At 32.5% G+C, this 13571-nt stretch overlaps 1 protein-coding gene across 1 annotated transcript in view; it reads right to left on the reverse strand.

Annotated features, from left to right (window-relative positions):
* Nucleotides 1–13571, reverse strand: part of LOC125831473 (serine carboxypeptidase-like 2) — a 28260-nt gene that overhangs the window by 12584 nt on the left and 2105 nt on the right. Inside the window, 10 exon segments of the mRNA XM_049510654.1 lie at nt 1942–2059; nt 2145–2219; nt 2616–2750; nt 2832–2918; nt 8878–8976; nt 9365–9402; nt 10262–10364; nt 10493–10615; nt 13168–13202; nt 13205–13243. Coding sequence (XP_049366611.1) covers nt 1942–2059; nt 2145–2219; nt 2616–2750; nt 2832–2918; nt 8878–8976; nt 9365–9402; nt 10262–10364; nt 10493–10615; nt 13168–13202; nt 13205–13243 — 852 coding nt within the window.

Consider the following 13571-nt stretch of genomic DNA (forward strand, 5'->3'; position numbering starts at 1 on the left):
TTCTAAATTATTTTTTTTAGTTGAGAGGCAAATTATGAACCAATCTACAAGTGATAATAAGGGTATGTTTGGACTTTGTAACCATAATGAAAATAAGGGCAATTTTGTTCATATTTTAGTTGAGGTGTATTTTTGGTCTTTTTTTCCTTAAAAATATACTCCTTGAAAGTTGAAGCCAAAATTTGGAAAAAACTTACCCGCACCGAGTGTTTACATCAAGCCAATGTAATTTCTATTATTACATGATTTAATGAAGTAAAATGAACTATAAATTTAAACACATGACATGCATGTATTGGCTTGGTGTAAACACCCGATGCGGATAAATTTTACCCCCGAAATTTAAATTCATAAAGCCACCTATAATTAGAGCTAATTAAATATTGCTTAAAGTATCATAAGGTAAGTTGCTCACATTTTTTATTTTTAATTGCTCTCTTACCTTTCAACAACAGGTAATGCTTCATACCAAACTTAATATAATAATTTCAAAAACAAAGTTCTTTATAACTTCTCATAATCAATCAAATAGAATTCATGGTATAAAAATAATATTATCAATAAATATACTTTAAATCAGAGTGATTCATAGGTTAACCAACGCTTTAACATGGCAAGACTTTCCACGGGTTTATATTCTGGGCCAGTATGTCATGCTCCCTGTATTCAAAAGGCATTAATTAGAATGACAATCAAAAGTTATTTAAACAAGTGAACTAGAGTAATGTATATTTATGTGCATCAAATGTTTATACTAAATTAAATAAGTTCGTAGTTAAAAATGAAGGAAAGTTAATAGATATTATTTCATAGGAATCATTTGGCCATAAAAATAATTTATTTTTATTGGAGTAACTTTTATTTTATTTGAATCAGTATATGATCATAAAATTCAAATTAAACTTGAAATTGTATTTTAAATTTAAAATAAACAGCTTATAATTTATTTTTCAACTCATGTTTCACTTTTAAAGTTGTATTTAAATACATTCAAACATAAATATTATTTCAATTTTTAATTATTTTTTTTTGCAAATAATATAACTAAACACAACTTCTTCTTCAACTCCAACTCCATAAATTCCAAAAAAAATAAAAAATATTAAAAAATCTATAGCCCAATGCCTATTTAATAATTTGTTAATTAACATATAAATACATATCCATGAAAGATGCATATTTTGTATTTATTGGTTTGATGCCAACATCATATGCAATCAAAATTTTATTATGAAAAGTATTGCTCCCTTTCATTTTAATTTGCTTGTTTGAGTTTGATTTGATACACAAATTAAGAAAAGAATTAAGAAAACTTTTGATTTCTTGCTATTTAAAATTAAAGATATGTATAATATACTAATTTCTCTTTGATCTTATGATCTTAAACCTGACTTGCAAAAAGTTGATATAAATAGTTGTAAAAATAAAAAAACTAAAAAAAAAAGAAGTAAAACAAATAAATTAAAACAGGTGTAATAGTTTTTTACCTTAATTCTCACGAATGTCATTTGATTGGAGTAACTTCTTGTATACGTATATGCAATCAAACTTAATTAATATTTTTTTCAATTTATTCTTTTGCTTAACATTAATTAAGGAATAATTGGAAAAAAAAATAGGTTAGAAATTCACCCTGCCACTTGACCATCAACAATCCATGGCTTCCAATCATCAATAATTGAATAGTTTAGTGATTTAATCCATACTTGAGTTGAAATAAATGGCACAACCATATCGTGATCACCACTACTCCAAAAAAATTTGTAAGTTTTTATGATACTATGGTAAAATTGAATAATCATTTCGTTATAAAAAATAGTTTGGTAATTTTACTGTAATAATATAATATTAAGTGATTATTAATGAAATTAACCTCAAAAATAAGTTTAGAAAATTATTATAAAATGTATTAGCTCGAAAATAAAATAGTCTAATAAATACCTATAATAAGAGATCTAAAACCTTTACGACTAAGATTTGAATGATATGGTATAGTATTGTTGATAATTGTTCCAAAAGGCAAGTTCCTCTTGCATTCCTCCCATGCTCCAATAGTTTTCTGAATTTGATTTAATTTTGATATTTTAATAAATAATATCTAAATTTCAATTTGATTTTTTATTATTATTATTAAAATTACATACCTTTCGAACATGAAGAGCATCCCTTACAATATTATCGTTGGCCCAAATCAAAGAGAGGTCATGCCGCCATTCTTTCTACAAAAATAATTACGGGGAAATAAATTGTTAGATATTTGTTCTGATTTTCATATCATAATATATAATATATAATATAATAACAAGAAAAAAATCTAAATTTATCCATGTATCTGAATTTGTTCAATTGTCTTGTTTTTCCAAGATAAACAGTATTTCTTGTCGTACGTTACCCAATATTATTCTTGCATTAGCGAATTGTCTCATATTGTCATTACAATTAGCAGAGTTTCAACGTGAAATATATGAATTTCATGTGTAAGGTTCAAATTTATCCAACTTATGACTATAGCTTCGAATTATTCTCAAGTTGAAGTTACGAGGATTCAAGGTAAAAACAAGATTGTTTCCTCGTGGCGAGATAAAGTAAAAAATAAAAAATTGATAGTAACTTACTCGACATTTAACTTGAGGATATGTAGCAGAATTTTTGAGCTTTAGAACATTTTCAGTCAACCATCTTCTTGAATCATTTGATACAAGTTCACAAGGGGACTCTAGGATATTATATTGATAAATATCCTTAGTCAACTGCATTAATGTATTAATGGTTTTTAATTATTAACTTGACAATTAAAATTAATTATTAAAAAAAAATGAGTGAGAGCTTACCCATTTGAAAGTATGCATGTCCCTTGAACAAAGTGGGTTGGTTGGACCATTATGTATCGACTCTTCTTCACAATTAGTCACTAATGACTGTTAATGGAAATTAAATTACACTTAATTATAGAGGCATTTGAAGAAATAAAATAATTTAATGTGATACTTAGGTAATAATTTAACTTTAGTCATATGTGTCTGAACTTCAGACATATATGACTTACGATGTCTGAAGTTCAGACACATATGACTAAAGTTCAATTATTTTACCTAAAATCAGACATTTTTATCTCAATATATAATTGAATTTCTATTATTTTTATCTAAAATCACCACATATCTAAAATTATTTTGAAGTACTCATACCTTGTATAGTTCATCAGGAATTAGGCCCATCCCATGAGCAAAAGGTTGTTGGGCTATTGCCCAAGTTCCAGCCAAAGGCCCATGGCCAAATCCTACTTGAAAAAAGATTGGAATTATTCTCTTTATTTTGTTTCCAATTCTATTAGGAAAAGGATTGGAATAGTAATCCTACTTGAAGTTGGTTTTGGCTTTGTAAGGAAAAGCACAACTCTATAAATAGAGGATGGTCTTGAGAGAATAATTCAGATTGGTCATTAATATTGTCTTTGAAAGACATTAAGACATAAGAGAGGTTTTTTGAGAGAGCTTTCAACAAGAGATAAGAGAGAAGAAAAAGGGTTATTTTGCTGCAGTCCTTTATTCCGACCACCAACCTTCAGATCGTGTTTTCCGATTAACTAACCGTTGGATCGGGCTGAAATTTGTACTGAATGTTCCTGACATCTTGGTGGTTGATTTGAACGGTGGAGATCGGATTCGGAAGTCAGAAAGATCCTGTTTTAGGTCCCGAACAGCAGCTGAGTTTGGGTGGTGTTTCTTTCTATTTATCTTTTGTTGGTGTAGCTATTGTTTGTTCTCTTTTGGCACTTGTTGTGTAGCCATTAGAAGAATAATTGTAATTCTCTTATTGTTATAGTGAAGCAATTCGGATCTTGTCGATCCCGTGGTGGTTACCTTCGTTTTGAAGGATTTTTCCACGTTAAACTTGGTGTTCTTTATTTTAGATTTTCGTTTTTCATCTTTTCGTCACAACAAGTGGTATCAGAGCGAGGTTCTCTATATGGAGGGGAATATGAGCAAGATGGTTTGTCTAAACGGAAGAAACTACAACATATAGAAAAGCAAGATGAAAGATCTACTGTTCGTGAAGAAGATACATCTTCCCGTTTTTGCTGCTCATAAACCTGAGACTGTGACCGATGAAAATTGGGATTTCGAGCACCAACAGGTATGTGGATATATAAGACAATGGGTTGAAGATAATGTTCGCAACCATATTGTGAATGAGACACATGCTAGAACATTGTGGGAAAAGTTGGAGACGCTTTACGCCTCAAAAACTGGCAATAACAAGTTGTTCTTGCTAAAGCAATTGATGACCTTTAAATACAAGGAGGGCAGTCCTATTCTTGATCACATAAATGATTTTCAAGGTGTTCTTGATCAGCTATCAGGAATGGGTGTTAATTTTGATGATGAAATACAAGGACTTTGGCTTCTTAATACTCTACCGGATTCTTGGGAAACTCTTCGTGTCTCTTTAACAAATTCTGCTCCTGGTGGTAAGGTGACTATGGAATATGCAAAAAGTGGTGTGTTGAATGAAGAAGTTAGAAGAAAATCTCAAGGCACATCCTCACATTCAGATGTTTTGTACACAGAAGATCGAGGGAGAGATAAGACAAGAGATTCGAAGAGTAGAGGTAAAAGTAAAAGCAAGTCAAGATTCAGGAATCCAAATATTATATGCCATCATTGTGGAAAGAAAGGACATATTAGAAGATTTTGCAAACAATTGAAGCAAGATCTTAAAGAAGGGAATAAGGAAGAAAATAATGGAAACAATGTTGTTGCTGTTGCCCGAGATGACCTTTTTTTTGCTTGTGATAAAGACGTCATCAATTTTGTATCTCAAGATACAAGTTGGATAGTAGATTCTGGAGCTACATCACATGTTACACCGAGAAAAGACTTCTTTTCATCTTATACTTCTGTTAACTCTGAGGTGTTAAAGATGGGTAATGCTGGTGAGGTTAAGGTGCTTGGAGTTGGTACTGTTTGTTTGAAAACCAATACTGGTTCAACGTTAGTCCTTCAGAATGTCAAGCATGCTCCAGACATTCCCCTGAATTTGATCTCTGTAGGACAACTAGATGATGATGGCTATCATAATGAATTGTTCAATGGTCAATGGAAGCTCACCAAAGGCTCATTGATTGTAGCTCGAGGAAGAAAACATTCAAATTTATACGTGACACAAGGATCGATCCTTGGAGACTCTATAAATTTGGTGGAAAGTGAGACTTTATCAGAATTGTGGCACAAGAGGCTTAGTCATATGAGCGAAAGGGGGATTACCTGTTTGGCTAAGAAGAATTTACTTGCTGGTGTGAAACAAGCAAAGGTAAAAAGATGTGTTCATTGCTTAGATGGGAAACAGAAAAGAGTTTCTTTTCACAGTCATCCTCCTTCAAGAAAGTTTGAGCTACTGGAGCTAGTACACTCTGATTTGTGTGGTCCTTTTAAAGTGAAGTCAAAAAGTGGTGCGCTTTACTTTGCAACTTTCATTGATGATCATTCTCGCAAGATTTGGGTATATCCTTTACAATCCAAAGATCAAGTACTTAATGTGTTTAAGGAGTTTCAAGCCTTATCTGAGAGACAAACGGGAAAGAAATTAAAATGTATTTGCACTGATAATGGTGGTGAGTATATTGGTCCCTTTGATAACTACTGCAAATCGCAAGGAATTCGTCATCAGAAGACTCCTCAATTAAATGGCCTGGCAGAAAGGATGAACAGAACTTTAGTTGAGAGAGTTAGATGCGTGCTTTCAGAGGCTAAACTTCCAAATTTATTTTAGGCTGAAGCACTTAACACTGTTGCTTATGTTATCAATTTGTCTCCTGCTGTTGCTTTGGATGGTGATGTTCCAAATAGAGTTTGGTTTGGTAAGGATGTTTCTTATGATCACTTGAAAGTGTTTGGTTGTAAAGCTTGTGTGCATGTTCCAAAAGATGAGAGGTCGAAATTGGATGTTAAAACTAAGCAGTGCATCTTCATTGGTTATGGTCAAGATGAGTTTGGATATCGTTTTTATGATCCAATTGGTAAGAAGCTCATTAGAAGTCGTGATGCTGTGTTCTTTGAAGATCAAACTATTGAAGATATTGACAAGGTTGAGAAACCAGATTCTCAGATTGATGAGAGCTTAGTTGATGTTGATCCAGTTCCTATTATTGATACATCTTTTGCACATGAAGGAACCCAAGATAATGATCAGGGTGTAGAACCTATAGATGTTCATATTGGTGATGTTGTGGTTGATCATCAACCAACTAATGCTGAGATGACAAATTTGGATGCTCCAGAAACCTCTTGTAGAAGATCCACTAGAGAGAAGCGAAGCTCAACACGTTATTCTCCTAATGAGTATATCCTTTTGACTGACAACCTGAAGGTTATGATGAAGTCATGCTAGATACTCATAGAGATAGATGGGTAGAAGCCATGGAAGACGAGATGAAGTCACTTCACGAGAATGGCACGCACATATGAGCTAGTAGAGTTACCGAAAGGTAAGAAAGCTTTAACAAATAAATGGATCTTCAGATTAAAGCAAGAGCAACATACATCTGCACCTAGATACAAGGCTAGGTTAGTTGTCAAAGGTTTTGGTCAAAGAAAAGGAATTGACTTTGATGAAATTTTCTCTCCTGTTGTGAAAATGTCCTCTATTTGTATGGTTCTAGCCTTAGCCGCAAGTCTAGATTTAGAGGTTGAGCAGATGGATGTCAAGACTGCCTTTCTTCATGGTAATTTAGAAGATGAGATCTACATGGAGCAACCTGAAGGCTTCATCGTTAAAGGAAAAGAAAACCATGTTTGCAAATTGAGAAAGAGCTTGTATGGCTTGAAACAAGCTCCAAGGCAGTGGTACTTGAAGTTTGAATCTGTCATTGAAAATCAGGGATACAAGAAAACTTCTTCAGATCATTGTGTATTCTTTCAGAAGTTCTCTGATGATGATTTTATTATCTTACTACTTTATGTGGATGATATGTTGATTGTTGGCAAAAATAAATCTAGAATTGTAGTCCTTAAGAAAGAGTTAACCAAATCATTTGCGATGAAGGACTTGGGGCCAGCAAAGAAGATCTTAGGCATACAAATTCATCGAGATAGACACAAGAAGGAGTTATCACTATCCCAAAAGGAGTATATTGAGAAAGTACTCAAGAGGTTCAACATGACAGAGGCAAAAGTGGTTAGTACACCTCTTGCTAAACACTTTAAGTTGAGTACGACCCAAAGTCCATCTACTAATGAAGAGAAGAATGAGATGTCAAGTATTCCATACTCTTCCGCGGTTGGTAGTTTGATGTATGCTATGATTTGCACTAGAGCAGATATTGCACATGATGTTGGTACCGTTAGCAGATTTCTTTCCAATCCTGGAAAAGAACATTGGGCTGCAGTGAAATGGATACTAAGATATTTGAAGGGTACTTCAGATATGGAGTTGTGCTTTGGTAGTGGCAAGTCTGAACTTGTATGCTACACAGACTCTGATTTGGGAGGAAATCTTGATAATTCAAAATCCACTTCTGGTTATTTGATCACTTTTGGAGGGGAAGCTATTTCTTGGCAATCAAGACTTCAGAAGTGCGTAGCTCTATCTACCACAGAAGCTGAATATATTGCCATCACTGAAGGTGCCAAAGAATTGCTTTGGATGAAGGAGTTTATCAAAGATCTTGATTTTGAACAATCAAGGTTTGTCTTATTTTGTGATAATCAAAGTGCTATTTATCTCACCAAGCACTCTACCTTTCATTCTAAGTCCAAGCATATTAGCAGAAAATATCATTGGATTAGAATGGCCCTGGAGGAGAAATTATTTGAGGTTGAGAAGATACACACTGATGACAATCCTTCAGATATGCTTACAAAAGTGGTGATCGTAGACAAGCATGAGTTTTGTAGAAGTGCGGCAGGCATGAAGCCTGTCAAGAGTTCCTCCACTTGAAGTCCATTTGGCCCCTTGGCTGGAGGGGGAGTTTGTTGGGCTATTGCCCAAGTTCCAGCCAAAGGCCCATGGCCAAATGCTACTTGAAAAAAGATTGGAATTATTCTCTTTATTTTGTTTCCAATTCTATTAGGAAAAGGATTGGAATAGTAATCCTACTTGGAGTTGGTTTTGGCTTTGTAAGGAAAAGCACAACTCTATAAATAGAGGATGGTCTTGAGAGAATAATTCAGATTGCTCATTAATATTGTCTTTGAAAGACATTAGGACATAAGAGAGGTTTTTTGAGAGAGCTTTCAACAAGAGATAAGAGAGAAGAAAAAGGGTTCTTTTGCTGCAGTCCTTTATTCCGACCACCAACCTTCAGATCGTGTTTTCCGATTAACTAACCGTTGGATCGGGCTGAAATTTGTACTGAATGTTCCTGACATCTTGGTGGTTGATTTGAACGGTGGAGATCGGATTCGGAAGTCAGAAAGATCCTGTTTTAGGTCCCGAACAGCAGCTGAGTTTGGGTGGTGTTTCTTTCTATTTATCTTTTGTTGGTGTAGCTATTGTTTGTTCTCTTTTGGCACTTGTTGTGTAGCCATTAGAAGAATAATTGTAACTCTCTTATTGTTATAGTGAAGCAATTCGGATCTTGTCGATCCCGTGGTGGTTACCTTCGTTTTGAAGTATTTTTCCACGTTAAACTTGGTGTTCTTTATTTTAGATTTTCGTTTTTCATCTTTTCGTCACAACAAGTAATAATTTAACTTTAGTCATATGTGTCTGAACTTCAGACATATATGACTTACGATGTCTGAAGTTCAGACACATATGACTAAAGTTCAATTATTTTACCTAAAATCAGACATTTTTATCTCAATATATAATTGAATTTCTATTATTTTTATCTAAAATCACCGCATATCTAAAATTATTTTGAAGTACTCATACCTTGTATAGTTCATCAGGAATTAGGCCCATCCCATGAGCAAAAGGTATCCTATAGTAATCTTGTCCAGCAAATGTTAATGGATTGCCCAAAATATATCCCTGCAAATACCATTTAATTTATTGGACATAAATGCATAATAAATTTTTTGTTACTATAAGTAAAAGTTGCAGATATTTTTTCCACCATAAATTTTTTTTTAGTATTAAGCTATATAATTCAGGTTTATTTTAATATAAAGTTATTTAACTTCACTCACTATAATAATAAAGTCACAAAACTAGTTTTTTATTATCATATTAAAGTAATAAAAGTTCCTTATCGATTGATATGTGAAATCTAACTCTGAATAAAATTATCAAAAGTGAGATAGCTTGATTTAACTAATTTCCATAAAAAATCTACATATAATTAAATTCACCTAATTTCCATCAAAATGTACATATAATTAAATTCGCCTAAATAAAAGATACATGCATGATTACCAACCTTAAGATTGATCCATGGCTTGATTCCCCTATCAATACCTGCATTGTATAATTTGTATCAACAATATATTAAATTTTTTGATAAAATAAAAAACTATATATTATAATAATAAGGGAAAAGGGTCTAATATACCTCTCAACTTTGTCATTTAGATATGATAAATCCTCGTTATAAAAAATGGCTCATATATATCTTTACCGTTATGCAAATTGCTTACATATACCCCTATCGTTACAAAACGAGCTCACATATACGGATATACCCATCATTTAACGGAAGTAAAAAAAAAGTTTTTAATTTATTCTTTTGACTTCTATTTTTTAAGAAATTCATGTAAGGGTATATATGATCTTAATTTCTAGCAAAGCTCAAGATATATATTTTAATTTTTTTTCATACATAAATTATTCTTTTACTTCTTTGATTATCATTATTTGAGTTTCTTATTTTTTTTCTTTTTTTTTTCTTTCATTCTTTAGTGTAAAGGAGAAAAATTAAAACTATTTTTTTTTGCTATATTATAATTTAAAATTATTTTTTCGGCTAGATTGTACTTTAGTTTTTGTATTTGTAAAAAAAATGGGGCATCTATAATAAAATTTACAAGAAAATTAGTGAAACATAAATTAATTTGACCATCAAAATAATAAATTTAAATTAGTCGTTGAAACAAAAAAGTCAAAAACTTACATGTGAGGAGGATCAATACACCCCATATGGATCATATTTTTAAAAATAATAATAAATTAAAATAATTTTCTTCACTTCCGTAAGAAGAAAAAGATATATATGAGTCACTTTCAAAACAAATGATATATCAACTCTAAATGATAAAGTTGGGAATATATCAGACCCTTTTCCTTAATAATAATTACAAACGAATTATTTATTAATTACCATTTGATATTACTTGAGTAACAATAGGAACTGTAATTCCACTATATGAGTCTCCAGCAACATAAAAAGGATTATTGAGATATTCCTGATGCTCAATTAACCACTGTAAAATACTTAAAGAAAATTGGTGACTTAAAAAAATAGATTTAAATATTATCATAATACGTGATAATTATGCACATATAATATTATTAATAATAAAAATAAAAAAAATATTTTTTCATGACTTACCTTACGAAGAAATTCATAAGCATGATTAGCTGATTGTAAATCATCTGAGTAATTTGCTTTTTGTGTTGTTGCATAGGAAAATCCAGTTCCCACTGGCAAATCCACAAAAATCATGCTTGCCACCTATAATTCAATTAAACAATTAGGGGCATTTTTAAATATACCATATATAGGAGTTCGTGTCAGTATGAGTTTGATATATGTTATTGTATTTGTCTCAATTTATGTGGCAGAAATTGTAACGACCGGTTTCCATCGTTATAGATAAGTCATCGGGAAAAAAATTTGGACCGAAAAACTTTTTGGTAATATCTTAAAATTTCCCAATCTAGTCCAGATTTGGACGAAATCGGAGTTAGTGAGGTCTAGGGAAATCTAGTAACAAACGGGAGATCAAATTGTGAATTTGATCATATGAGTGGATAGCGAAGACGTTAAGGAGCCCGTATGACTTTACGGAATTGAATTGAGGCGAGTAGAACTCCCAAAAATGATCTTAGCGTGAACGGGTTTTTTCTGACTGTCGTGGGATGAAGGTGTGTTGTGAAATAGGGGTTTGGGAATTCTTTAATTAGATCTATGTTCCGTGCAAGCCTCTATGGCGGGATTTGTGCCGCTAGGGCGGGGCCACTGCAGCGAGGTTAGGATCGTTGTGGCGGGACAGACGCGGCTTAAGTCGAAAATAAACCCCAAAAACGTCATTATTATGCACTTTTTGACTTTGAGAGCTAAGGAACGACCCCATGTGTTTTCTTGAAAGTTTTTCACCATTCTTGAGGCTAAAGGTAAAGTTTTCACTCCCCGAATTCATTTTCCGATCCATAGAGCTTAGTTTCTTGGGTAATTATCGATGGGGGAGGGTTTGATATGGGATTTATGGTGGAAAAAACCCTAATCTGGGTATGAGGATCAAGGGTTGGACCTAGAGTTGATGTTACTGATTATAATTCGAGTAATTAGGTTTTGTTTATTGATCCTGGTATTAATATGATTGTTCGTAGACTAAGAACAAGCGAAAAGAATCCGAAAAGGGAAGAATCAAGTTTCTTAGGGGATTCAAGCTTTGTTCGAGGTATGTGATGGTTGTGATTTTCATGTTTGTGTGATATATGTTTGTAATTGCTTCATTGTATTGCATGTATGTATGTGAATGTTGCATGATTGATCACACCTTATGTAAATGAGTATGAACGAATAACTATATGTCATAAATCACCTCTTAATTGTATGATTGTGAATAATGTACATTGTGATTGTGGTATGTTGAATGGATCGGGTATTATGTTTAAATACACTAACTGGATCGGATGTCACGTATCGACATAAATATTGGAACGGGTGTCACAATCCGACACACTAACTTGGAACGAGTGCCACGATTCGGTACACTAACAGTTTGGGTGTGGGTTCCATGAGAGGGTCATTGACTTGTTATATTGATGTAATTGAGAATGTGGAATTGCACGTTGTTCATAAGTGATATTTGATATTGTATATGTTCAGTGTATGCATGTTTATGATGTTGTAATTATTTGCTTATGTTGCACTAATTGGGATAGCCGCGTGATCCTACCAGTACACTGTGGTTGTGTACTGATACTGCACTTGCTCTTTCTTTGTTGAGTATTGGGCATCTTCAAGCGGCTATTGACATACCTCGTTTAGAAGAGCAGTGATCGTCATCGAATTCAAGGGTGAGCCAGCTCTTCCGGGCTGTCTTGAGTTCTCCTTTTGTTTAGTCCATCTTTTCGGACTTAGACTAGTTCATTAGATATTCCTATGTTTAGCTTGGTTTGTACCCATTCCTTAGACTTATGATCCTTGTTAGAGTTTTGGTACATTGACTTTTAGATTTTATGGAATTATTTTCCGCATTGTTTTGTTAGTCGTTGTTAGACCTTTTGAGAGTTTATGGGAACTCTATTTGACTCTTACATTTAAACCAGCTTCTATATCTTTAAATGCTTTAGTTTTCATAAATTTGGTTAGTTGGGTTGTAGTAATGGTTCTCCCACCGGAGGTTTAGTGTGGGTGCCAATCACGACGATCTTGATCGTGACAGAGATGAAATTAGGAGACTCGGTTAATTTTTTATATAAGTTTAACTTGTTAATTATTGTGATTTATAGCATTTTTTTTATTTGGAAAAACTATCTTATAGACGTACATCAATGTTGTATATAATAATTATACCTATACTTTTGAATAATTACATATCTTACCACTAGTTAAGAGTTTTCGATAATATGTTGAGAAAGATACACCAATACACATGTATTGTTACCACTAGATATACTAAAATAGGGAGGGAGACGAATGAGATGGAGACGGAGATAGACTCATGTATCCCATATATATATGAATCACAGTACATACATACTAGATACATGTATCTGATGTAATCCACATGTACCTGAGATACCAGATATATAGGAGAGTGACGAGTGAGATGAGAGGAAGGAGAGCGAGATATGTCTACGTATTTCACATACATGCATATTCACTTGAATACAATGTATTTAGAAAAAATTATACCTAATTTGACTCAGATTCATGTATCTTAAGGCACATAGATCTAATAAAATGCATAATATTGCAAATTAGAGTGTATCTAAATAATTTACTCCTAAACTAATGAGATTTCGTAAGTTTTCCTTTTTATTTGTATTTCTGACCTTTGTGTATGCATATGGATTTAAAGATAACGTTGCAAGCTCCCATTATAAGCTCTAGTGTCCAATGTAATGGGTCCTGCAAATTTTAGCAAGAAATTTGAATAATATTTAACATCTTAAAAACATAATTGAGTGATTTCATAAAAAATTAATTAGTACAATTTGCAATTTGTAACCTTTTTTTTTTTGCTTTAGTATATGATTGTAGTTTATATATATAAATATATAGGTAAATACTACTCAATTATTTTTCCTATCTTATAAAAATTGGTTAAACACTTATTTCTGCTAATAAATAATGCTAATAAGTTATTAGCATCACGATAAAAATATTATTCTAATAAATAAATAAATAAGTATGGATTATGATTTATTAAAAATAAACAAAATGAAAAACTTCTTTC

Source organism: Solanum verrucosum, unplaced genomic scaffold, assembly GCF_900185275.1.
Source record: "Solanum verrucosum unplaced genomic scaffold, falcon-dt-bn FXZP01000049.1, whole genome shotgun sequence".
NCBI classification, from domain to species: domain Eukaryota; kingdom Viridiplantae; phylum Streptophyta; class Magnoliopsida; order Solanales; family Solanaceae; genus Solanum; species Solanum verrucosum.